Consider the following 26,659-nt stretch of genomic DNA (forward strand, 5'->3'; position numbering starts at 1 on the left):
CTATTCATCTCTATTGGAGTTCTGGAGACAGCTGAGTAAAGCGCTCCGCTATTTCTAGAACTCCAAAAACATGAAGGGAGCAGAAGTTCACCTGCCCGACTGGCCGCTCCATTCATTTCGTGGGCTCAACGGGGTATGGTGTCTTTATTCATGTGATTGGTGGGAGATGCAGCGGTAGGACCCCCATTGATCTAATAGTTATCCCCTGTCACAGGACAGGGGATAACTTAACAACCAGAATACCACTTTAATCAATGCATAATGAAAGAGTTCTGCAGCTTTCTAATACACCATATACTTCAATTGCTCCCTAGTCAAGATGTCCGTTTGCGGTCAGTGAATGTGAATATTGTTGTTTACATCCAGAGGCCGGAAAACCTGTACAAACTTAACCTCTTAACGCACCATGATGTAACTGAATGTTATGGACTGTCATACATTCAGACACAATGACATGCAGAGTACATTATGACGACTGCACAGGCAGGGCTGGATCGATAGCAAGAGCCCAAGGGAGAACTACAGCCGTCTTCTGCTGTAATGGTTAGGGTCAGATAAACCTCTAATCCCAGCTTTGCCACAGACAACCAAGACACCTGTGAAACAGATTCCCCATGTGGCCATACCTTAAAGGGGTTCTCTGGTACTATTGCCATTTTACCAAGTGCCATCAGTCTGTCTCACTAAGCTAAGGGTTTATACTTACCTGCTCCCCGCTGCTCCAGTTTTCCACACTGCTTCCATCATCCGGACCCCACACTGTTTTCTTCCAGCGCTGCATGGTCATGGTCACATGCTCCTCTGCAGCTAATGACTGGTTTCAATGGTGAGGTGCTGCTTGTGGCCACATCACTGAAGAGCCAGACACTGGCTGCAGCGGAAAAAAAACTGTGTAGGGACTGGATGATGGAGACACTGGAGGCAGCGCGGAGGACCGGAGTGGCAGGGAGGAGGTAATTATGAATCCTTAGCTTAGTGGGGTAGGCTGCTGGCCATTGGTAAAAGGGGTTCTCTGGGCTGTTCATATTGATGACCTATCCTCAGGATAGGTCATCAATATCAGAACGAAGGGGTCCGACACGGGACGGATAGCTCCTATAGAAGTGTATAGGAACGAGCCGTCCCATTAAATTGAATGGGACGGCTTGCGTGTAATTACACCTGCTCACCGCTTGGCTTTATTTTAATTATTACTTTACTATGCAACATTACAGACATATAAAATACGTTTTTTTTGTAACTTTACAATACAAAAGATTTCAAAGCTAAAAAAAATGAGAAGCTAATTATGAACATTTTTGTACAAAATATTACAAAAAAATATATAAGGTTGTGCCGTTTTATGATCGTCTTGATCTAGTGGCTGCTACGCTGTTTCCTCTCCTCTGTCCTGTTCTCGTATTGCTCTGGGATGTGGAAGGAGTTTGGGAATTGGTCTGTGACAAACCTGTGAAGTATATAATCAATCATTAATTCTGTATAATATTAATCCTGCTTTCTAGACAAAAAGATTTATAATATCATGATATTAGTAATCCCTCTACTGCCAAAACTATGATATGAAGCGGTCTACTACTAAAGTTGATTAAAAACTATGGGCACCTTTACAGTGCAAAAATGAGTTTAACATAAGTTAATGGTTAACCCTTGGTGCAACCTTAGCTGGAAAGGTTGCACCAAGTTTCAGTCTGCAATCCTCATTCATTTTCTGACCCCAAGATGTTCAGTTTACAACCTGCAACTGGTTTCAGACTTTTCTCACAAGGGTGTGTCCCTCTCAGTAACACATGCGTGTCCAAGATACTTTAGAACCAATTAAAGTCGATGGGGCTATTCACATGGCCATTTATTTTATTTTTTTCAACAGCCAGTTAATAGCAGCTGTCAAAAAAAAAAAAAGGCGATGTGCTATTTTTGGCTATTTTGAAGGTCAGACAGACCCCCAATGAAATCAATGGACCCGTTTTAACAGTCATTTAGACAGGCGTGCACCCGTGTAATGGCTGTTAATGAATACAATATGTCAAAAAAGGACCTTTCAGGGATGGAAATTTTAAAAAATACTCACCGCATCCCCTTGCACTCAAGGTAACACTCGCTCCACACTATAGGCAGCAGGACCGGCACCCCCAGCACTTCAGGAAAAGCAGGATGGATCTCCCGAGTGGCAGTGCCGCCCGGAGCAGAAGAGGTAAGATCTTTCATTTATTTGATGTCTGAGGTTTGATGAAGATTAGGGGATCTGATCTGAGATCTGATGAGGATTGGGGGGTGGGTTGTCTGATGAAGATTGGGAGTCTGATCTGAGGTCTGATGAGGACTGAGGGGGGGGGGGGGGGGGTCTTTTTGAGGAGTCCTAATGAAGATTGGGGGTCTGATCTGAGGTCTGATGAGGACTGAGGGGGGGGTCTTTTTGAGGAGTCCTAATGAAGATTGGGGGTCTGATCTGAGATCTAATGAAGATTGGGAGTCTGATCTGAGGTCTGATGAGGACTGGGGGGGGGGGGGGGTCTTTTTGAGGAGTCCTAATGAAGATTGGGGGTCTGATCTGAGATCTAATGAAGATTGGGGGTCTGATCTGAGGTCTGATGAGGACTGAGGGGGGGGGGGGTCTTTTTGAGGAGTCCTAATGAAGATTGGGGGTCTGATCTGAGGTCTAATGAAGATTGGGGTTCTGATCTGAGGTCTAATGAAGATTGGGGTTCTGATCTGAGGTCTGATGAAGACTGGGGGGGGGGGGGTCTTTTTGAGGAGTCCTAATGAAGATTGGGGTCTGATCTGAGATCTAATGAAGATTGGGGGTCTGATCTGAGGTCTGATGAAGATTGGGGGTCTGATATGAGGTCTGATGAAGATTGGGGGTCTGATCTGAGGTCTGATGAAGATTGGGGTCTGATCTGAGGTCTGATAAAGATTGGGGGTCTGATCTGAGGTCTAATGAAGATTGGGGTTCTGATCTGAGGTCTGATGAAGATTGGGGGTCTGATCTGAGCTCTGATGAAAATTAGGGGTCTGATCTGTGGTCAGATGAAATTTTTTTTTTCTTATTTTCCTCATGCCAACATGCCTAAATATAGATGTCTCTTATATTTAGGCATGTTTATACATAAATCACAGAAATAAGGTGCACCACAATAATATGTGATTGACCATACTGGCTAGACCCTCAGGCTGATGTTAAAAGCGGAGACTTTAGCCAATATATTCCAGTCAGGAACATATCGGAGCCCTGCGCACCCCGTCAAGGTGTCATGTTCATACAGCAAAAAATATGGTACTTGACTGTACAGGCAGGCTTGCAAGATCCACTTTCAGTCAGGAATATAGATGGGGTCTTTTTGAGGAGTCCTAATGAAGATTGGGGTCTGATCTGAGATCTAATGAAGATTGGGGGTCTGATCTGAGGTCTGATGAAGATTGGGGGTCTGATCTGAGGTCTGATGAAGATTGGGGGTCTGATCTGAGGTCTGATGAAGATTGGGGGTCTGATCTGAGGTCTGATGAAGATTGGGGGTCTGATCTGAGGTCTGATGAAGAATGAGGTTCTGATGAAGATTGGGGGTCTGATCTGAGGTCTGATGAAGAATGAGGTTCTGATTTGAGGTCTGATGAAGATTAGGGGTCTGATCTGTGGTCAGATGAATTTTTTTTTTCTTATTTTCCTCATGCCAACATGCCTAAATATAGATGTCACTTATATTTAGGCATGTTTATACATAAATCACAGAAATAAGGTGCACCACAATAATATGTGATTGACCATACTGGCTAGACCCTCAGGCTGATGTTAAAAGCGGAGACTTTAGCCAATATATTCCAGTCAGGAACATATCGGAGCCCTGCGCACCCCGTCAAGGTGTCATGTTCATAAAGCAAAAAATATGGTACTTGACTGTACAGGCAGGCTTGCAAGATCCACTTTCAGTCAGGTATATAGATGGGGTTCCTAAGCAGGGGACCCCAACCTTATAGGGTATTTGGACAAGGGCTGTTGCAATGGGTCACCCCCTTAAAATTCACATAATTAATGCAGTTACATTTTTTTAAGTGCATTCCTTTATAACCACATGTTATGCATGTCTGCATCATTCAAATACTGATCTTACTGGGAATTTCTTGCGACCATGCTTCACCACACTGGGGACAATGTGGCTCATTTTGTCCTTTGAAAAACTTTCCCAGGCAAGTCAAATGAATCTTGATGCCACAGTTATCACAGACCTGGCCCTAGAAACAAAAAGAAAAGAACCTAAAGTAATTAAAGTGAAAATCTTTAAAGGGGTTGTCAATGAGTTTAATATTGATAGCCTATCCTCAGGATAGGACACAAACCACCCCCGCAGATCAGCTGTTTCCTTGTAGTTTCTGCACCGGAAGTAGATACCTGTGTCCCTTGTGTAGTGGACGGAGCTGGTAACTGCAGCACTGTTCCTATGGAACTGAATGGGAGCAGCGCTGTAGTTACCAGCTCTGCCCACTACACAAGGGACAGAGTTAGGTACTTCTGGCGCCGGAACTACAAGGAGGGGTGGAGGAGAATAGGCCATCAAAATCAGAAACTTAGACAACCCCTTTAAGCCACATTAAATAAATATCAAGGCCATTCTACATTGCAGGAGCCTTTGGATAACATGGAAAACTCTCAATGGCACAGGGAACCTGCCGATGGATTAAAAAATAAATAAAATAATCCTTCTGAATGTTACAATCTATCATTGCCATTAGTAAAACACATTATGTCCTTTCCACTTCACTTAGGCTACTTTCACACTAGCGTTCGGGGTTCCGCTTGTGAGTTCCGTATGAAGGCTCTCACAAGCGGCCCCGAACGGATCCGTACGGCCCCAATGCATTCTGAGTGGATGCGGATCCGCTCAGAATGCCTCAGTCTGGCACCGTTTGACCTCCGTTCCGCTCAGCAGACGGACACCCGAACGCAGCTTGCGTCCGCGGAGCCAAACAGATCCGTCCAGACTTACAGACTTAGAATTTTTTCTGAAAGCTAATGCAGACGGATCCATTCTGAACGGATCCCATCGTTTGCATTATAGGAGCGGATTCGTCTGTGCAGACACCAGACGGATCCGCTCCGAACGCAAGTGTGAAAGTAGCCTTAAAGGGGTGTTCCAGAAAGACAACCTTTCTCCAATTAATAAAAGTTATTTCACGGAAATGCAATTCACCAATATCTACCAGGGTGTTACCTGAATAGTGACATTGCGGCAGATATTGCAGGTTTTGACTATGTCCTGGTACGTGCTCTGTATATAATGTTCCATTTCCATTATGCAGCGAGTGTGAAGGCTGTACTCTCCATCTTTCTAAAGATCATGAAATAAGTCAAAAAGGTCAATCAATCACACATACAACAAACATAAATGCGCAAAATGCCTTCTGCACCAATCTGTCATTGGATATACAGTACAGACCAAAAGTTTGGACACACCTTCTCATTCAAAGAGTTTTCTTTATTTTCATGACTATGAAGGCATCAAAACTATGAATTAACACATGTGGAATTATATACATAACAAACAAGTGTGAAACAACTGAAAATATGTCATATTCTAGGTTCTTCAAAGTAGCCACCTTTTGCTTTGATTACTGCTTTGCACACTCTTGGCATTCTCTTGATGAGCTTCAAGAGGTAGTCCCCTGAAATGGTCTTCCAACAGTCTTGAAGGAGTTCCCAGAGATGCTTAGCACTTGTTGGCCCTTTTGCCTTCACTCTGCGGTCCAGCTCACCCCAAACCATCTCGATTGGGTTCAGGTCCGGTGACTGTGGAGGCCAGGTCATCTGGCGCAGCACCCCATCACTCTCCTTCATGGTCAAATAGCCCTTACTTTCAAAGTTTTCCCAATTTTTCGGCTGACTGACTGACCTTCATTTCTTAAAGTAATGATGGCCACTTGTTTTTCTTTACTTAGCTGCTTTTTTCTTGCCATAATACAAATTCTAACAGTCTATTCAGTAGGACTATCAGCTGTGTATCCACCTGACTTCTCCTCAACGCAACTGATGGTCCCAACCCCATTTATAAGGCAAGAAATCCCACTTATTAAACCTGACAGGGCACACCTGTGAAGTGAAAACCATTTCAGGGGACTACCTCTTGAAGCTCATCAAGAGAATGCCAAGAGTGTGCAAAGCAGTAATCAAAGCAAAAGGTGGCTACTTTGAAGAACCTAGAATATGACATATTTTCAGTTGTTTCACACTTGTTTGTTATGTATATAATTCCACATGTGTTAATTCATAGTTTTGATGCCTTCAGTGTGAATCATAAAGAAAACTCTTTGAATGAGAAGGTGTGTCCAAACTTTTGGTCTGTACTGTATATAATTCATATAATGTAATCACATACAAGGTAAAACATGCAGTTGCTGGGTACAAAAAAGTGACACTGACATAAATCAACATTCCAATGACAGTTTATATGTGGGTCCCATGTACCGACTGGTTCATTTTATGTTTCTCTTGGTATAGTAACACATCCATATTTAAAGTAGTCCAAAGAACTGGGAGTTTGAAAAAACTATCGATGTTTATTCATCGTATCTTAAAAAGTGTAAGTCTCAGCACTCAGACCCCCACCGATCTAAACTTTTGATACGTCTCTATGACACATCCAAAGTTTTTTGAAAAGTTAATAACCGTTGAATTAACAAAATAAATCAACATGGCGGAACACAACTGGTCCTAAAGTTTTGCACTTTTTAAGTCGAGATGATGATTGATATTTTTATTAGAATGTCAGATGTATTGAACTACATTGAATTTGGATTTTTTAACATTTAAATGGGACAGTCCTTGTGATGCGAGTCTTTAGTTCATGTTCTCTATTTGTTCCTATTTGTGTGCTTTCTGTATGTACAGTATCTATTAGCAAACACATCATCAACAATCATTGATAAGGGGAGCAGGAGGGGGCTTGGGAAGCACTGGGTCACAATCATGTGCTTCTGTTAAATAGGACAGGTCTGTTTTAAGGCCGAATAAGGGAATTAAAGGAGGTGTCTGAACATTTAGAAATAGAAAAAACAAGATCCAGCGTGTAAATAAAATCCCAAAATTAATTGAAATAAATCAATTAAAACGTATATCTCCTCGTGGTACATTGCTGACATGTTTCAACCGACTGCAACAGTCTTAATCTTAGCATGCTAATCGATGTACAGGAGGGTATGTGCTTTTTAATGGATTTATTTCAATTCATTTTTGGATTTTATTTACACCATGGACCCTATTTCTGGATTACCGGGTTGTGAGCATGCCGTGGATCCATATCCACATTATAGGGGGATGTCTCTGATAAGTGGGGGTCCAATGGTTGATAACCCCACCAATCACAACAATGAGGTCCTGTCTCCCCCTGTATAATTGCAGCAGTGGTTGAGCATGCACACAGTGCATAGAGAGCATACAGAGATGAATGGAGTTGCAGTGTGGATGCTCAACCACCACTCCCCATTCATATGGGAGACAGCCTCTTTAAGTATGCAAAAAACACAATATTTTGATCGGTATGCAATTCTTATGTATGATGTTGTAAGTATCTAAGAGCGGACAACTTACCTCAATCAGCCACTTTTCTTGTACAAAACTCTGAAGTAGTTGTTCAACATCCTTTTTCTTCATTTTCTTGGTTTGCAGTTGGTCGGCAAGGTTTAAAATGTTTGTCGAAGACGCAAACCCATTGTCCGAGTCTATTATCAGATCCATCTGCTCAGGGTGGAATGTGAATAGAGATGAAAAGAAACAGAAGAAACAAAGAATTATATTTTCAGACTTCTCAGTGTCACTGCAAAATGAGATAGATTTACAAGGAGTCAGACCACGTCCACAGTAAAGAACTGAAAAAAAAAAAGGACATTTCACCCGTTCGGACATTACAATATCAATACCTCGCTTTGTAGCGGTGCAACGGATCAGAAAGAAATTAGTGCAATGACTTCTCCTAAACATAGTTCCAGGGGTGAAAAACTGAACATTGTAAAAAATAAAAAATAAAATAAATAAATAAAGCAAATGGTAAGTCAACTGCTTGTACAGTACTAGTAATCACTGCAACCCTATGCAAATCCTCTGCAGAATTTACTTACTACCCCTGACATCTTCAGATATTTAAAAACTGAACCCCTTCAGCCCAATATAAATATGAAACATCAATGAATATTTTATGACAAATCGGCAGGCGCATGATGCACTGCATGTCATATAGACACCTCCAGGCTCTGTTTTTCCAGACCCCACGACAGCACCACAGAGAGAGAGAATCCGACCCCAGGGACAGGAAACCTGCAGAATAAAAAGGTGAAGCCTCTCCCCAACCTCAGTGGTTTACAGAGCATGAGAGTGACTTCAGGGAGGTAATAAGGAAGGGTGCTGTCGTGGGGTCTGGAAAATCCGATTACCGGTAAGTGTAATAATCATTTTTCTCTTCCCCCACGACAGCACCACAGAGAGAGATTACAAAGAACACCCCTTCCTTACAGAGGGGGGGGGGGGGGGCACCCCTTGAAGAACCCTGGTACCAAGCAGGAGATCAGAGGAAGAATTCAGTTGGAGACAATAGTGCTTGTAGAAAGTTGAAGGGGCACGTGGCAGCCTTGCCAGATTTGTTCAATGGAGACATTAGATCAGCCCAAGATGTGGAGACAGCCTTAGTGGAATGTGCCTTAAGAGAGCTTGGTAGAGGACTACCAGACAAGGAATAAGCTAGGGAAATGACTGATTTAATCCATCTAGCTAGAGAACCTTTTGAGGCTACCTTTCCCTTGTTCCTCCCTGGGAAAGAGAAGAGGATTCCCCCCAATCCTTAGTTACATCTAGGTAATGCAAAAGGCATCTCCTAACGACAGTGTAACCTACTATCCTCTTGAGTTTTAGGATAAGAAAAAAAAAGGTTGTAAGGAAGTACAATTTCCTGAAGTCTAATAACCCTAGATGGGACCTTTGGCAAAAAGGCAGGATCTGGTTTCAGGACCACCCTATCATCAGCAATTTACATAAAAGGGGGGTTTATAGACACAGCCTGGATCTCGCTGATCCTTCTGGCGGAGGTTAAAGCTATTAATAAAACTAGCTTGAAAGTAAGGAGTTTTACAGAACAGAAAGACAATGGTTCAAATGGTTGATGGGTCAAAGCATTCAGAACTAAGTTTAAATCCCACGGGGCCATTTTACCGGTAGAATTCTGTCCACTGCTTTAAAGAACCTTTCCACACATGGGTTAGAGGCAAAGTTTCTATGAAAAAGGGCAGAGAGAGCAGATACCTGAACTTTTAGCTAGTCCCCCTGTCAGCCCTTTCTGCAGAAATTCCAGGACTTGGAAAACAGAGGTTTCAGATGGTACAGAACCTGACCTGACCCCTAAAGATTCAAGGTATTTTCTCCAAACCCTAGCATAAATTTACACAGTTAACCGCCTTTCTACTTTTTAATAAGGTGGACACTAGGGCCTCAGAAAACCCCTGTTTAGTCAATAGGGCCCTTTCAAATTCCATGCCGTTAGATGCAAACCCCTGACGTCTATATGACACACTGGCCCCTGTTCGAGAAGATCCGGAGTCTCCAGAAGTATCCAAGGGTCTGATATCGACATAGCCTTTAGGAGAGAGAACCAAGCTCTCCTTGGCCAGAAGGGGGCTATTAGTATCATTCTCGCTCCCTCGTTCCTGATCTTTTTGAGCACCAGTGGAATCAATTGGAAAGGAGGAAAAGAATAACCCAAGGGGAAATTCCACTTCAGGAGAAGAGCATCTACCCCATACGGGGATTCCCCCCCCCCCCCCCCCACTTCTTCCCATGCGGAAAGGAAGAACTTTAGTCTCCCTCCCACAGAACTTCTGGCGTCATTGTGGTTGGGATGGTTTCTTAGGTTGAGAGGAGGAATTTCCGAACAAAAAAACCTCTGCTCTCAAACCCCCTAGATCTGGAATTCTGGCTCTTTGCGCTACCACAACTTTTCCCCCTGAACCCTGAGGAACGAAAGGGACGTCTAGATTTAGAGAAGGAATTGGAGGTAAAACCTGTAGAGACACCTGGAAATTTCATTTTTTTTTTTATCAGCTGCCTACTCTAAAAGGGAGTCTAATTCTGGGCCAAACAAGAATTCTCCCTGACAAGGGATACCACATAATCGTCGTTTGTTCCTCTCCAATTCTTTAACCATAGAGCTCGCCGAGCTGAATTGGAAAGAGAGGAGGCCTGAGCTAACAATCTAATAGAGTCCACAGAGGCATCAGCCATAAAGTCTGCTGTCTTCTGTAAGGTAGGGATAGAGGCTAAGATTTCTTCTCTGGGGCATTTATCACGAATCTGGTTCTCCAACCTCTCTAACCAAATGACCATGGATCTGGCTGCAACCGTAGATGCTACACTAGGTCTAAAAGCGGAGGTGGATGCCTCCCATGTACTTTTAAGGCAGGAGTCAATCTTCTTATCTAACGGATCTTTTAGAAATCCCATGTCCTCGAATGGAAGGGAGGAATTTTTTGATATCTTGGAAATGGCAACATCGATTTTTGGTGCCTTATACCAAGAAGAAGAGGCCTCTTCCTCAAAGGGATATCTTCTCTTAAAACTCCTAGGGTTAAATATAGGGGTGCACCGAAATTCCGGCAGCCGAAAATATCGGCCGAAAATGCACCTAATCCACTTCGGCCGATATTGTTACATATCGGCCGAAAATATGGGGTGTGGGATTTGTCACCCACCATCTGCGGGCGGGCGGTTTACTTTGTCACTGCATCTTTATTTTACCTTACAATCGTGACGCTCCAGTAACTAACAACTCTGCAGGCAGAGCGGAGGCCGGCGTAACGTCACTTACTCACGTGACGCGCCTGCTCCGCCTCCTTCATTCATAAAGTGGGCGGAGCAGGTGCGTCACGTGAGTAAGTGACGTTACGCCGGCCTCCGCTCTGCCTGCAGAGTTGTTACCGGAGCGTCACGATTGTAAGGTAAAATAAAGATGCAGTGAGTGATGCTGTGAGCAGCAGGGCTGGGGCTGTTATGGGTAGGGGGATCGGTCTATGGCACTGCTATGGGGAGGGGGGATCTGTGCACTGTTATGGGGAAAGGGATCTGTGCACTGTTATGGGGAAAGGGATCTGTGCACTGTTATGCCCATAACAGTGCACATATCCCCTTTCCATAACAGTGCACAGATCCCCCTCTCCATAACAGCGCCACCCACAGATCCCCCTCTCCATAACAGCGCCACCCACAGATCCCCCTCTCCATAACAGCGCCACCCACAGATCCCCCTCTCCATAACAGCGCCACCCACAGATCCCCCTCTCCATAACAGCGCCACCCACAGATCCCCCTCTCCATAACAGCGCCACCCACAGATGAATTTCATTCATGAAAAAGCATTATTAATAAAATCATTAAAAAAAAAGTATTTTAAAAGTATTTGGGCAAAAAGGCAGTTTCGGTTTCGGTTTTCGGTCAAGGGCATCCTGAATTTTCGGTTTCGGACCAGAATTTTCATTTCGGTGCACCGATAGTTAAATACTTTCTTATCTGGATTTTTCCATTCTTTACTAATGAGGGCAATAACGCTCTTATGTAAAGGGAAAAATCTGTGTTTCTTCTCTTGAAGCCCTTCAAATACAGAATCAACCATTGACTTATCTTTTACATCCTCTAGTCCTAAAGTGGAACGAATAGCCTTTAATAGTTTGTCCGTATCTTCCACCGGAAATAAGCTACTTCTATCTAACTCCTCTCCAGAGGATGAGGAATCCGTAGATATAAACGTCTCCTGATCACTGTCTACGGAATCCACTTCTGATGACAAAGCCTCTGTGGATTTCTTCTGACGTTTACAAGATTTTAAAGAAGATCTAACCTCCGACCTAATGAGAGACTTTATATTCTTTAGGAAACAAGGGGATTCTTCCAAAACGGTTTTATCTATGAATTGCTGGCACAGACTTTTAGCGTAAGAGGAGGATAAAGGGCATTCACACAGCGCACATTCTTCGTTTTTTCGTTTTGCCAAAACCTTTCTGGGTCTTGTCTAAAAACAAATAAATGACCAAACATCAATTTAGTAAATAGAACTGGGCACTTACCCCAAATGTCTTCAAACATGAGCTTAAGTACCGGCGAAGGAACCTTTTTTCTTCCTCCATGAGGCTAGGAAGATATTAGAATGTAAGACAGAAACAATATCACAGAAACTCTGGAGATATGGAAGGCGAACCCGACATTTAGAATTTACCAGCAGGACTGGTATTAAACAGGAGAGCAGAAATAAACTTCACGGGAGGCAGTATTCCGGGACCTCACTGGACCTGCGCTCTCCTAAGAGATCCTCCTCCGGAAGCCATGCGCATCGAGCGCGATACCCAAACCGGAGGCGCGCCCGTGGAATGCATGCCACCGGAAGTGGGTCACATGGAACGCACATGCTTACCGGAAGTGTCCTTATGAAGCGCACTCGGCTGCTCTGCCCTCAGAATTCACACGCCGGAAAATGCCTCCATCAGGCCGCATGTATAGGAATGCATCACCCCCCTGGGGCTGTTTCTTTTCTCTCTCCAGTGTCGCGTGGCCTTACTCCCCTGGAGGGTCACACGCACCCGCCGCAAGCACCGGATAGAGGCCCCGGACCTCCACCGGCACCTAGGGTCCTGCCAGCCCAACCTATGGGCGATAGACCCCAGCAGGTATGTTACCAACTAGACCTCCAGAACCTCTGGGACTTGCAGGCTAGTGGTACCTTAAAGAAAACTGCAGGTTCCCTGGAGGAAACCACTGAGGTGGGAGAGAGGCTCCACCTTTTTATTCTGCGGGTTTCCTGTCCCTGGGGTCGGATCCTCTCTCTCTGTGGTGCTGTCGTGGGGGACAGGAAAATATGACTTCCTAAATTAACACATTCTGTACATTCCTAAATTAACACATACTGTACAAATCATCAGGTCTGCGACTAGTTCCTCACATGTGCTTTACACTTATTCAGTCTGGGGGATCTTGAAGTCACTGATGTGACACAAAATGAGGATTCCGCTTTTTTAGGAGGACTGAATACATTACGTCAAAAATACAGATCTTACCGTCTTTCTAAATAACTCCAGTTCATTCTCTGTGTGGTCCACTGCCATCTTTGTAACTTCATTTTCCGCAATGTTAACCTAGAGAATAAGAAGCATAAGGGAAAGCTTAAAGGGGTTGGCCACTTTCAGGCTACTTTTAACCAGTGTGTATGTAAGAGGACTATATGGCACATACTAATATAGCTTTTGTTGATTTTCTGTGCAGTTTGTCCCCTTGTTGGGCAAATCTTCTTTACACAGGAGACCTGTCCACAAGATGGCCGCTGATGGAGGGTCATGTGACCATGCAAAAATTACTCTAGACACATCACTCAGCCTTCTTCCCTCAAATACACATCTGCCATCTGCACTTGCAGTGTTAAGAGTTTAGTTTATATAGTGTATTTTAATGGAGTGGACTGAGTGCTTTGCCTGATCACATGACCCTCCATCAGCAGCCATTTTGTGGACAGGACCTGTGTGGACAGCACAAAATACTTGGCCAAAGTCTATAATAGTAAGTGTCGTATAATCATCGTACAAACACATTGATCGACAGTTGTTGGAAAGTGACCAATCCCTTTAATTAAAGGGGTCAGAATGGCATAAAAAAAATAATAGGCCACTCCAATTCCCGTGTTCCTGTTACAGCCAGCGATAGGCTGAGCGGCCATATTTCTATATCAAGGGGGACTAGGAGCTAGAGATGGAACTGCAGAACCCAAGAAACATTAACGGGAGGGTCTGACTTATTTTACTTTATCCCATTCTGACATTTTTTGTAGATAATTTTCCCAGCCAGCGAGCCCCTTTCATGAGGCTTGTACGAGTTGTGTACTGGAGTTCGCTGTATCTGCCCATTAGCTGAATCAGATGGCTGAACGGCACAGCATAAGGCAGGAGAACTTAACGTACCAGAGAGTAGTATCCTCTCCCATCATTTTCATCTGTTCCCTTCCTAATCTGCATGAACAGAGGCTGCAAATGTTTGTTGACAACGCCCACAAAATCGTCCAGCTTGTCATGCATGTAGTGAGCTGAAACAGGAACACATGAAAAGTGAATAAAAAATAAATAAAAAACAGCACTTTTACTATTCAAGAAAAATCATTAAAAGGCCCTCGGTGAGGGCAGCATAGTGCAGCTGATAACAGTCTGATCGGTGAGGGTCCGACCACTAGGATCCCTACTGATCACAAGAATAGGCGTTCTGTGTTCACCTCATACGAATGATGCAACGGGCATGCACGCTCCTTGCTCCTCCATTTTCGCTTTATACATAGCCGAGTACAGCACTTCTAGCAGTCAACAAATGGTTATGGGGAAACAAGCTCCTTCAATGTCCCTATAGTGGGCACCCATAAATAATTTCCCCAGTAACGAACTGACTTGCATATAACAGATTATAGAAAAAAATAAAATATAGTCGTTCTAGCCCAAACATGCAAAAAAAAAAAAGTCATACTTTATTGACACAAAATATGGATAAAACATTAAAAAGATGAATCACATCAACAAGAGAAATGCGGCAGTCCTGAGGAAATGTAACATCCAAACATAACATGTATAATCCAGACGTGTATAAGGGTACTTTCACACACCGGCATAGAGTTCCGTCCTAGGGGCTCTATACCGGAAAAGAACTGATCAGTTTTATCCCCATGCATTGTAAATGGAGAGCAATCCGTTCAGGATGCATCAGGATGTCTTCAGTTCAGTCATTTTGACTGATCAGGCAAAAGAGAAAACCATAGCATGCTACGGTTTTATCTCCGGCGAAAAAAAACTGAAGACTTGCCTGAATGCCGGATCCGGCATTTTTCCCCATAGGAATGTATTAGAGCCGGATCCGGCATTCAAAATCCCCCCAGAAGGCATTGCAGCCGAAACGAGCGTCGGGGTACGTGGCTCTCCTGAGTTGGACAGATTTCTATCCTTATGGGTATGTTACTTTATGTGTGAGGCTACCTTTCGTTGCAATCATCACCTTTCTTGTGGCACAATTAGCTACTTTGTGCATGCTGCGGGGGTGGATCTCCGAGATCCCTGTTTTCACTTTGTGGATGCGGGCGCCTGGGTGTTTAATCCCTGCTGCCTTTTCTTATATATGGCTCTATTGAAAGTATTGGGAACAGCCTTACTTGCCCTATGATATCTATGTGCATGCTCACACATACATATAGAGTCTGGCTCTCTACTTATGAGACGGATGACACTATGTGTATGGGTATGGGACTATTTAAGTGATTGATTACCATTCATATGTGGGACCACCAAAGTGATTAATTGCTATGCGCATGTATGTCTTCATGTGGGATTTTGTTATAGTGCACAGGCAGGTCTTTATCCATGTGGAGACATATAGCTACATACTAATACGGTCTTGATATTTGCAACATTTTTTAGACGCATTGGATAGGTCTTTTATATGCATATGTATGCTTGGAGATCTATATCTATACTGTCTTTTCTGACATACATGACAAATAGATGAGATATCCATATGTGTAAGGGTGTTCTATATGTGTCTTTAACTCCTTAAGGACCAGGCCGTTTTTTGCAAATCTGACCAGTGTCACTTTATGTGGTGATAACTTTAAAACGCTTTCACTTATCCAGGCCGTTCTGAGATTGTTTTTTCGTCACATATTGTACTTCATGACACTGGTAAAATTGAGTAAAAAAAAAAAATCATTTTTATTTATAGAAAAATACCAAATTTACCCAAATTTTGGAAAAATTTGCAAATTTCTAACTTTCAATTTCTCTACTTCTACAATACATAGTAATAACTAAAAAAAAATAGTTATTACTTTACATTCCCCATATGTCTACTTCATGTTTGGATCATTTTGGGAATGATATTCAATTTTTTGGGGATGTTACAAGGCTTAGAAGTTTAGAAGAAAATCTTGAAATTTTTCAGAAAATTTCAAAAACCCAATTTTTAGGAACCAGTTCAGGTCTGAAGTCACTTTGCGAGGTTTACATAATATAAACCACCCAAAAATGACCCCATTCTATAAACTACACCCCTCAAGGTATTCAAAACTGATTTTACAAACTTTGTTAACCCTTTAGGTGTTCCACAAGAATTAATGAAAAATAGAGATACAATTTCAAAATTTCACTTTTTTGGCAGATTTTCCATTTTAATAATTTTTTTCCAGTAACAAAGCAAGGGTTAACAGCCAAACCAAACTCAATATTTATGGCCCTGATCCTGTAGTTTACAGAAACACCCCATATGTGGTCGTAAACCGCTGTACGGGCACACGGCAGGGCGCAGAAGGAAAGGAATGCCATACGGTTTTTGGAAGGCAGGTTTTGCTGGACTGTTTTTTTTGACACCATGTCCCATTTGACGCCCCCCTGATGCACCCCTAGAGTAGAAACTCCAAAAAAGTGACCCCATTTTAGAAACTACGGGATAGGGTGGCAGTTTTGTTGGTACTAGTTTAGGGTACATATGATTTTTGGTTGCTCTACATTAGGGTTTTACCGATATTATCGGCCGATATTGAGGATTTTGACAGTTATCGGTATCGGCATCTATTTTGCCGATATACCGATAACATATTAAGAACACAGAACGCGCTGCTCTCAGTGTTCCCTCAGCAGCACAGGGGAGAAGGAAGCAGTGTCTCCCTCCTCCTGTGCTGCTGCTGCCGCCAATTAGAGGAGGGAGGACAAGAGGAGGGGAGGGGCTGTGGCCACCGCTCCACCAATGAAGATAAGTCTTTCATTACTTCATATACAGGAGGCGGGAGCTGGCTGCAGAATCACATAGCCAGCTCCCGACCTCTATGAGCGGTAGCTGCGATCCGCGGTAGTTAACCCCTTAGGTGCCGCGGATCGCAGCTACCGCTCATAGAGGTCGGGAGCCGGCTATGCGATTCTGCAGCCAGCTCCCGCCTCCTGTATATGCATTAACGAGAGATTTCTCTTCATTGGTGGCGCAGTGCGCCCCCCCAAGCCCCCCAGTATTAATCATTGGTGGCGCCCCCCACCCAAGCCCCCCCAGTATTAATCATTGGTGGCAGTGGCCACAGGATCCCCTCTCCCCTGCTCCTCCGATCGGAGCCCCAGCAGTGTAATCCTGGGGCTCCAATCGGTTACCATGGCAGCCAGGACGCTACTGAAGCCCAGGCTGCCATAGTCGGCTCCCTGCTGCTGTGTGCACAAAGCACAGAGCAGCAGGGACAGTGTGAGCTCCTATTCACCCTGATAGAGATCTATCAGGGTGAATAGGACAAGGGTTCTAGTCCCTAAGGGGGCTAAAAAAGTTAGTAAAAAAAATATATATATTAAGTATAAATGAAAAAGAAAGATTTCCAAAAAAATAAAAATACACGTTAACAATAAACATATTAATTTTCAGCAGATTTGTGTAGGAAATTATTTTTTTCCAAAAATGAAAATTCCCAGAATATCGGTATAAATTATCGGCTATCGGCCTGAAAGTTCACAAATTATCGGTATCGGCCCTAAAAAATCTATATCGGTCGATCCCTACTCTATATTACACTTTTTGTGAGGCAGGGTAACAAGAAATAGCTGTTTTGGCACCGTTTTTATTTTTTGTTATTTACAACATTCATCTGACAGATTAGATCATGTGGTATTTTTATAGACCAGGTTGTCACAGATGCGGCAATTCCTAATATGTATACTTTTTATTTATTTATGTAAGTTTTTCACAATGATTTCTTTTTTGAAACAATAAAAATCATGTTTTAGTGTTTCCATAGTCTGAGAGGCATAATTTTTTCAGTTTTTGGGCGATTACCTTGGGTAGGGTATGATTTTTGCGGGATGAGATGACGGTTTTATTGCCACTATTTTGGGGTGCGTGTGACTTTTTGATCGATTGCTATTACACTTTTTGTGATGTAAGGTGACAAAAAATTCATCTGAGGGGTTAGATCATGTGATATGTTTATAGAGCCGGTCGATACGGACGTGGCGATACCTAATATGTATACTCCCCCCCCCTATTTTTTACCAATTTTTTGGGGGAAAATTACATTTTTGTTTATTTTTACTTGAAACTTTTAATTTTTTGGGGGGAAAACTTAATTTTTCACTTTATTTTTTGTCCCACTTTTGGGGGTCTAATCTTTTACAATGCATTCCAATACTTCTGTATTGGAATGCATTGGCTGTATGAGTAATACTGTGTGTATAACTCATACAGCTTCCGGCCTGTGAGATCCAGGGGGCTGGATCTCACAGGCTCTTCACCGGAAGGCAGCACCGATGCCTTCCTTAGGGATCGCGCTGCCCTCCATGCCATCGGGTCCCCCCTACAACCGCATGGGGACCCGATGGCACCGCCGCCCGCCGCATAAGGTAAAACCGCAGGTCTGAATTGATCTGCGGTTTGCGGCGATCGCCGACATGGGGGGGTCACAGGACCCCCCCGCGCATTTAGCCGAGGAGCCTGCTCAATGATTTGAGCAGACACCGGCTTCCGATCACCGCCCGCCGGCGATCAGAAATACACAGGGCGTACAGGTACGCCCTGTGTCCTTAAGTACCAGGACATCAGGGCGTACCTGTACGCCCTGTGTCCTGAAGAGGTTAATTTTTTGGTTGCCTCCCCTATTTTTGTGTGACTACGTTATGTCCCCTCAGGTGTAGTCCACTTTTTTATCTGATGTATTGCATTATGTCTAATTAATTATTTTTATGTATCACCCAATAAAGTATATTTATATTTTGCTACTATACCCGTTTTAGTCTCAGTTTATCTTCTGTTTGTGTATATTGTAATAATGGTAGTGTCCGAATGTAGTGCCCGAATGCCTTAAAATAGTTGTCCAGAATTTACCTAGTCACGACCTATCCTCAGTATAGGCATTCACTGTCTGATTGGGAAGGGTCCAACACCCGCACGCCCACTAACCAGCTGTTCTGCGGTAGCTCCAGAACGACACAGCTACATCGACTGTATAGTGGATGGGGCTGGTAACTGTAGCGCTGCTCACTACAACGGGTGCAGCGATACAGTAACCAGCTCCTTCCAGTACATAATGGATGTAGCTATATACTTGCAGAGCTACTGCAGAACAGATTATTGGTGGCCGTACGGGGTGTCATAACCTTGCCAATAGTAATATCCTGGAAAATCTCTTTAAACTAAGAACTGTACAGAAATCTAATGAAGTAAAAAGTACTGTCCCCTTATTGACTACCTTCTATTATTTTTTTTTTCAGGGGCGAGAGGAGATCAGGGGACGGTGGCCGGTGCTGAACTGGTCATCACCGGTCACATGCGAGGTGAGGCCACCAGTGTTTTGGGTCCCCTGCCAGCGCTGCGATTGGCTGGAACAACGCTCCAGCCAATGGCAGCGCTATAGCTGCACAGGAAGAGGCTGAACTTCCCTGCATGCAGCCATTCTAGCTGGTGACTGCATGCAGAGAGGTTCTGTGCCTTTCTGTGCTGCTGTGGCTTGCTGGGACTTGTGGTGTACACCACTGCGAATTTAACCCCTTTGCTGCTGAAAAGAAGAACATCTGGAATAGCTGCACAGATTTTTTTTTTTCATTTGCAGCTGTTCCAGATCCCTCCGTCCCTGGCTTTCTGTTTGTGAGATCCGTTCATGGCTCTCACAAGCGGTCCAAAACGGATCAGTTTGCATTCTAATGCATTCTAAATGGAAAAGGATCCGCTCAGAATGCATCAGTTCAGTCTCCATTCCGCTTTGGAGACAGACACCAAAACGCTGCTTGAAGCGTTTTGGTGTCCGTCTGATGAAACTGAGCCAAACGGATCCTTCCTGGCACACAATGTAAGTCAATGGGGACGGATCCGTTTTCTCTGACACAATAGAAAATGGATCCGTCCTTCATTGACTTTTAATGGTGTTCAAGACGGATCCGTCATGGCTTTGTTACAGATAATACAAACGGATCCGCACAAAATGCGAGTGTGAAAGTAGCCTAAAGTTTTTTTTTTAAAGGGGACCGTGACCATACTAAATATTGTTTGTTTACATATATGTGACATTTTATATTTTATTTTATTAGTTTTTGATTCATTTCTTCTTGTAATATCCATTGCATTTATTAAATGTGTATTAGATAGTGTGAGCCAGCTATTTTTTATAGAGTATAATACTGGACTTACCTTTCTGTACCTCACAGCAATGTCTATGTAACGTCCTGACAGCGGAGCCTTCCATTATCCCATGGGACATCAGGACTTGAAGGAATCGCCGATGGCTGTCGTTCAGGGCCATTCTTCACTGTGGAATAAAGAGCAGAAGACATTCACTATAAAGCATGAAATTTACCGGGATAAATGGGGGTCAAATACAGTGACGGACTTTCTCTTGATTTGACTGTTAAAAGGGTTCCCCAGCATTCAAAACAAAAAATAAAAAAGAAGATCAATAAGAAGCGTTACTCTCTTCAACAGGCCTTTAAAAATTTTATGCCAAAAAGTAGGGTAGCGATCTTAGCAAATGATCCCCCCATTATCTCCTAACATGTCTCTAGGAGGGGCAAATGAAGTCTGCACACAAAATTTTACCTAGATGTGCACAATACAGAATAATAAGCCTGAAGAGATGAAAACAGACAGCATACCGAGACTGGCTGGGTCATCAGTATCTGATCAGCAGGGGTCCGAAACCCGGGCCCCCCTCCAATTAGCTATTAGAGAAGACACCGGTGCTCACAGCATAGCCTAGGTCACATCACTTTCATCAGCCACGTGGCCGAGGAGCAGTGAATGGGGATGAGCTCAGTACCAAGCACAGCCGCTATACAATGGACGGCCCTGTGATTGAGGAGAGCCGATGGCTTCTCAACCAGCTGACCTGGGTGCCAGACCCCACCAGATACTGAAGACCACTCCAGAGGACGGGTGATCAGTATAAAAGCCTCTGAAAACCCCTTTAAAAGAGGGGGCAGCAGCAGCAGTAAATCTAACAGTCACACTCAGTCCCCCTGCCACATCCAGTGCTGCCCTCCAGTCCTCCCCACTGATGACTGTTTTCCTGGCTGCAGCTGTGACATCTTGTAAATACCACATCACCACCGCAGCCAATCACTGGACTCAGCAGTCACGTCCCATATACTGCTGAGGTCAGCGATTGCAATCAGCATTGGGGAGGACTGGAGGGGGACAAGTATGACTACCTTTGCCATTTTATGCTGCCCCAGTTTTTATTCATCTTGGAAGTAGTCTTTTTTGGGAGTGTATTTTTGGCTTTTTTTTTTTTCCACCACACGGCGTGCTCACGGTAGGGTGCTGTTCTCACAGGCTTCTCTATGGGACTTTAAAAACACCAGACAAAAATTATTTTTTAAAGGGGTTGTCCGGCCTTGGAGCAGACAACCCCTGGGATCCTCCTCTGTCCCAACTAACATAAAAAAACTCAACTCACCTGTCCGTGGTCCCGCCACTTCCAGTCCCTGCAGGACCAAGAAGCTGCTTAGTCCTATGACTGCTGTAGTCAATCACAGGCCTCAGTGGCTCAAACGCTTCATCACAGTAGTGATATACCGGTAAGGCTACTTTCACACTGCCGTTTCTGGGTCCGCCTGTGAGATCCGTGTCAGGGCTCTCACAAGCGGCCCAAAACGGATCAGTTCAGCCCCAATGCATTCTGAATGGATAAGGATCCGCTCAGAATGCATCAGTTTGCCTCCGTTCAGCTTCCATTCCGCTCTGGAGGCGGACACCAAACGCCTGGCGATGCAGAGCCAAACGGATCCATCCTGACTTACAATGTAAGTCAATGGGGACGGATTCGTTTTCACTGACACAATATGGTGCAATTGAAAACGGATCCGCCTCCTATTGACTTTCAATGTAAGTCAAAACTGATCTGTTTGCATTATCATGAACAAAAAAAATATATATATTATTTTTTTTTGTTCATGGTAATGCAAACGGATCCATTCTGAACGGATGCAAGCGTTTGCATTATAGGTGCGGATCCGTCTGTGCAGATACCAGACGGACCTGCACCTAACACAGGTGTGAAAGTAGCCTAAAACTGCTGCGACTTGCGGTGGCTTCCCATTCCTGCAGCACCCAGAACCGGCCAGGAACGGATGACCCTAGGGTTGTTGGTTCCAAGGCTAGAGAATCCCTTAGGCTGAGTTCACACGAGCGTGTCCGGATAAGGTCCGGATGCGTTGCGGCAAACCGGGGCGCGTAGGTACCCAATTGCAGTCAGTTTTGACTGCCATTGCATTCCGTTGTTCAGTTTTTATCGCGCGGGTGCAATGCATTTTGCACGCACGTGATAAAAAACTGACTGTGGTACCCAGACCCGAACTTCTTCACAGAAGTTCAGGTTTGAGTTTGGTGGTGTGTAGACCACGGTGATGGACCATGTGATTGGACCATGTGATCTGACGTCACCACAGGTCCTTTAGCCGGCAGCTCATAATTAAAGTAGTAAGAAGAGACCAGCAGCTACGCGATCAAGAGGAGAAGGTGAGTTAATTATTTTTTATTTTTTAACCCTCAATTGACCACCTACTAAGCATTCTGTATTAAAGAATGCTATTATTTTCCCTTATAACCATGTTATAAAGGAAAATAATACAGTGAATAGGCTGTCACCTAGCAACCGTGCGTGAAAAATCGCACCGTATCCGCACTTGTTTGCGGATGCTTGCGATTTTCACTCAGCCCCATTCACTTCTATGGGGCCTGCGTTGCGTGATAAACGCAGAATATAGAGCATGCTGCGATTTTCACGCAACGCACAAGTGATGCATGAAAATCACCACTCATGTGAACAGCCCCATAGAAATGAATGGGTCCGGATTCAGTGCGGGTGCAATGCGTTCACCTCCCGCATTGCACCCGTGCGGAAATCTCGCCCGTGTGAACTCGGCCTTAAAACGGTTGTCTCGCTTCAGCAAATAGCATTTATCATGTAGAGAAAGTGAATACAAGGCACTTACTAATGTATTGTGATTCTCCATGTTGCCTCCTTTGCTGGCTTGATTCATTTTTTCCATCACATTATACACTGCTCGTTTCCATGGTTACAACCACCCTGCAATCCATCAGCAGTGGTCGTGCACCAGCCTATGTGCACTCTCATGGTCCCGGCCATCAGAGAGGCCGGAGCTTTATCCTATATAGTGCAAGCACGATCATCGCTGCGGGATTGCAGGGTGGTTGTAACCATGGAAACAAGCAGCGTATAATGTGATGGAAAAATGAATGCAGCCAGCAAAGGAGGCAACATGGACAATCAATCACAATACGTTAGTAAGTGCCTTGTACCTTCTCTACATGATAAATGCCATTTACTGGAGTGACAACCCCTTTAAGGCCTCATGCACACGACCATTGTTTGTGTCCGCATCCGAGCCGCAGTTTTTGCGGCTCGGGTGCGGACCCATTCACTTCAATGTAGCCGTGTGCTGTCCGCATCCGTTGCTCCGTTCTGCAGCCCTGCAAAAAAATATAACCTGTCCTATTCTTGTCCGTTTTGCGGACAAGAATAGGCATTTCTACAATGGGCCACCCGTTCCGCAAATTGCGGAAGGCACACGGGCGGCTTCTGTTTTTGCAGATCCGTGGTTTGCAGACCACAAAAAAACTTAACGGTCGTGTGCATGAGGCCTAAGGCAGGGATGTCCAACCTGCGGCCCTCCCAGCATGCCTGGACAGCCTATAGCCATTAGGGCATGCTGGGAGTTGTAGTTTTGCAAAAGCTGGAGGACCGTAGGTTCAGCATCCCTGACTTAGGCTACTTTCACACTTGCGGTATAGCCTTTTCCGGCGGGGTAACAGTCTGCCCGATCCGTGCTGGCGGAAGTCCGCTCCGGCCCTATTCACTATAATGGGGGCGGGACGGAAACTACATGCCGCAGTTTTCGTCCGGCCGCCTCTCAGCTTGTTTGCCGTGCTGCGGCCCGCCCCCATTATAGTGAACGGTGCCAGAGCGGACTTCCACCGGCGCGGTAGCACGGATCGGGCAGACTGTTCCCCTGCCGGAAAAGGCTACCGCAAGTGTGAAAGTAGCCTTAAGGCCTCGTTCACATTTCCGTGTCTGTTTGACAAACGTGAAAATATACCGTACGTCAGATACGATCCGTCTGGCGTCCGATTTATTTCATGGACCCAAAGATTGTAATGGGGGTGCTTGGTCTACGTCACAGGCCAAAGTAGGGCATCTCTCCGTGATTTTTTTTTTTTTTTTTACTTAACCACGGTCAGGAAAAAAACAAAAACAAAAAAAAACGATGCGTGAACACACATTGCAATCCATGGGTACGTGCGCTTCCGCGTTTTCCATGGACAGCGCACCTACCCATTGACTTTAATGTCGTTCATTGGTATTTTTTTTTACTGTGGTTCAGTCAGTGAAAACCAGGAATGTCAATAAGGTCTTAGGCTGGTTTCACACGGGCGTTGCGGGAAAAGGTGCGCTGCGGGAACATGCACGATTTTTCTGCGCGAGTGCAAAACATTGTAATGCGTTTTGCACGCGTGTGAGAAAAATCGCGCATGTTTGGTACCCAAACCCGAACTTCTTCACAGAAGTTCGGACTTTGGATCGGTGTTCTGTAGATTGTATTATTTCCCCTTATAACATGGTTATAAGGGAAAATAATAGCATTCTGAATACAGAATGCATAGTACAATAGGGCTGGAGGGGTTAAAAAAATAAAATAAAAAATTAACTCACCTTAGTCCACTTGATTGCGCAGCCCGGCATCTCTTCTGACTTCTTTGCTGTGCACAGGAATAGGACCTTTGATGACATCACTGTGCTCATCACATGGTCCAATCATACGGTTCATCACCATGGTGAGGGACCATGTGATGTGACATCACCACAGGTCCTTAGCCGGCAGCTCAACATTACAGAAGACAGAGCTCCGCAACTACGCGATCAAATGGACTCTGTGAGTTAATTTTTTTATTATTTTTTTTTACCCCTCCATCTCTATTTTACTTTGCATTCTGTATTCAGAATGCTATTATTTTCCCTCATAACCATGTTATAAGGGAAAATAATAATGATCGGGTCCCCAGCCCAATCGTCTCCTAGCAACCGTGCGTGAAAATTGCACCGCATCCGCACTTGCTTGCGATTTTCACGCAACCCCATTCACTTCTATGGGGCCTGCGTTGCGTGAAAAACGCACAATATAGCGCATGCTGCGATTTTCACGCAACGCACAAGTGATGCGTGAAAATCACCGCTCATCTGCACAGCCCCATTGAAATGAATGGGTCCGGATTCAGTGCGGGTGCAATGCGTTCACCTCACGCATTGCACCCGTGTGAAAGGGGCCTTAAAGTGCTACAACAGGCGGTTATAAACACGGAAAAATATACAAAGCCTGAAAAACACTGCAAAAAAACTGTAAAAAAAAAAAAAGCCAAGGCGGTTTTTTACCCCCAGACAATATGGGCAGCACAACAAACACAGCAAATGACCAGAAGTGATTTACCATGCCCTGTGTGAACTGGAACTTGCACATTTCTATCCCCCACTCATTATGCGTCAGCTGCTACTTATACAGTAATATATTCCTGTACTGAACACCACACACCCCAATCCTTCCCCCCTTTCACCCTGTGACGCAGCAAGCCGCCCCACACACGTACGGACAGTTCACACACACACACTACCGGCAATTGGCGGGACCGCAGTCTAAGGAGAGAAGTCGTCATTTGATCCGCGCCTTCCCCTGAGCGCAGGCGCAGTGCCGACTGTCCTAATGCGCATGCGTGGATGCTTGCCAGTCCTACGAAGGCTGGATGCACTATACGGATCGATCACCAGAGGGCGACAGACCACCAGAAACAACTGGCAGTGGCCGCCGTGTTGGAGTCGTTTTGCAGTTGCTCCTCCTCAGCAGTGAAGGTGAAGCTCCACTTTTTGGACGTTTGATGTTAATTTTTATTTTTTTACACATGCCCAAAGAAAACACTGGTTCATTAGTGATTTAAGAAATTGCATTTATGCCTTATCTGCAGGATAATATTGAAAAATTGCACCCATTACTGAGACAATCAAATATAGAAAATGTTGAAAAGTTATTAGCCACCCCTTTGCACAGTGGACTGTAGTGTCCCTTTAAGGCCAATATAATGTCACCGCCATATTGTATCACCGCCATGCTCCTAGTGATTCCCTTCACAGAAGAAAAAAGTCCCCGTTTGAATTGACGGTAGAGGCAGCCCAGCGTTCCTTTCCTGTGTTAGTATTTTTGCATCTTGGTTCTGCTTTTTTGGGTTGCTGGACTTTTTTGTTACATCAGCGCTGGGCTCCACGCTTATTTTCAGCATTCTGTAAGCTAATTTCAGAAGTAGAAATGAGTTCAGGGCTGAAAGTCCCCTTACTTATGTAACACGACGACTGGAGCACGACGAGAGGCTGAAACGAATGAGAACTAATACAAAAAGGGAAAAAAAAGAATATAAGGATCGGATGTGAAGAGCCAAAAGTATAAAGGAGCCGCCTGGGCGGGAGTCCTGCACACAGCTATACTATAAGCGTGGCACCTATAGCCTTCTATAGCACTTTACCATACATCCATATGTCTCCGATTTCACACGTATAATATGACTAAGACAAGAAAAATGGATTAGTCATTAGTATCATCATCACCA

The 26,659-nt window shown here is 44.4% G+C and overlaps 1 protein-coding gene across 2 annotated transcripts; it reads right to left on the bottom strand.

Moving 5' to 3' along the window:
* Positions 1–74: 74 nt before the first annotated feature.
* On the bottom strand, positions 75–25,749 carry NSMCE1 (NSE1 homolog, SMC5-SMC6 complex component). Of its 2 annotated transcripts, none has more exons than XM_040441607.1 (9): positions 25,676–25,749; positions 20,183–20,300; positions 13,966–14,087; positions 13,072–13,149; positions 7,577–7,723; positions 5,205–5,321; positions 4,107–4,227; positions 1,082–1,447; positions 75–191 (listed from the first exon to the last, which is right to left on the bottom strand). In XM_040441607.1, exons 2-8 carry the CDS (start codon positions 20,292–20,294, stop codon positions 1,341–1,343), a joined length of 804 nt encoding a protein of 267 aa, XP_040297541.1. In that variant the 5' UTR covers positions 20,295–20,300; positions 25,676–25,749; the 3' UTR covers positions 75–191; positions 1,082–1,340. The 2 variants fall into 2 exon arrangements, with proteins under 2 accessions (XP_040297541.1, XP_040297540.1); XM_040441606.1 differs by having other exon boundaries at positions 75–205; positions 1,080–1,447.
* Positions 25,750–26,659: the final 910 nt, after the last annotated feature.

This window comes from Bufo bufo, chromosome 7 (genome assembly GCF_905171765.1).
Source record: "Bufo bufo chromosome 7, aBufBuf1.1, whole genome shotgun sequence".
NCBI lineage: Eukaryota > Metazoa > Chordata > Amphibia > Anura > Bufonidae > Bufo > Bufo bufo.

Excerpts from the sequence above, each read along its gene's own strand:
- NSMCE1 (XM_040441607.1), bottom strand. The coding sequence starts at position 20,294 with ATGGCCCTGAACGACAGCCATCGGCGATTCCTTCAAGTCCTGATGTCC. Across the intron at positions 13,150-13,965 it reads GGAGAGGATACTACTCTCTG|GTTAACATTGCGGAAAATGA; the intron begins GTACGTTAAGTT and ends CTTATTCTCTAG. Across the intron at positions 7,724-13,071 it reads TGGAGTTATTTAGAAAGACG|ATGGATCTGATAATAGACTC; the intron begins GTAAGATCTGTA and ends CACCCTGAGCAG.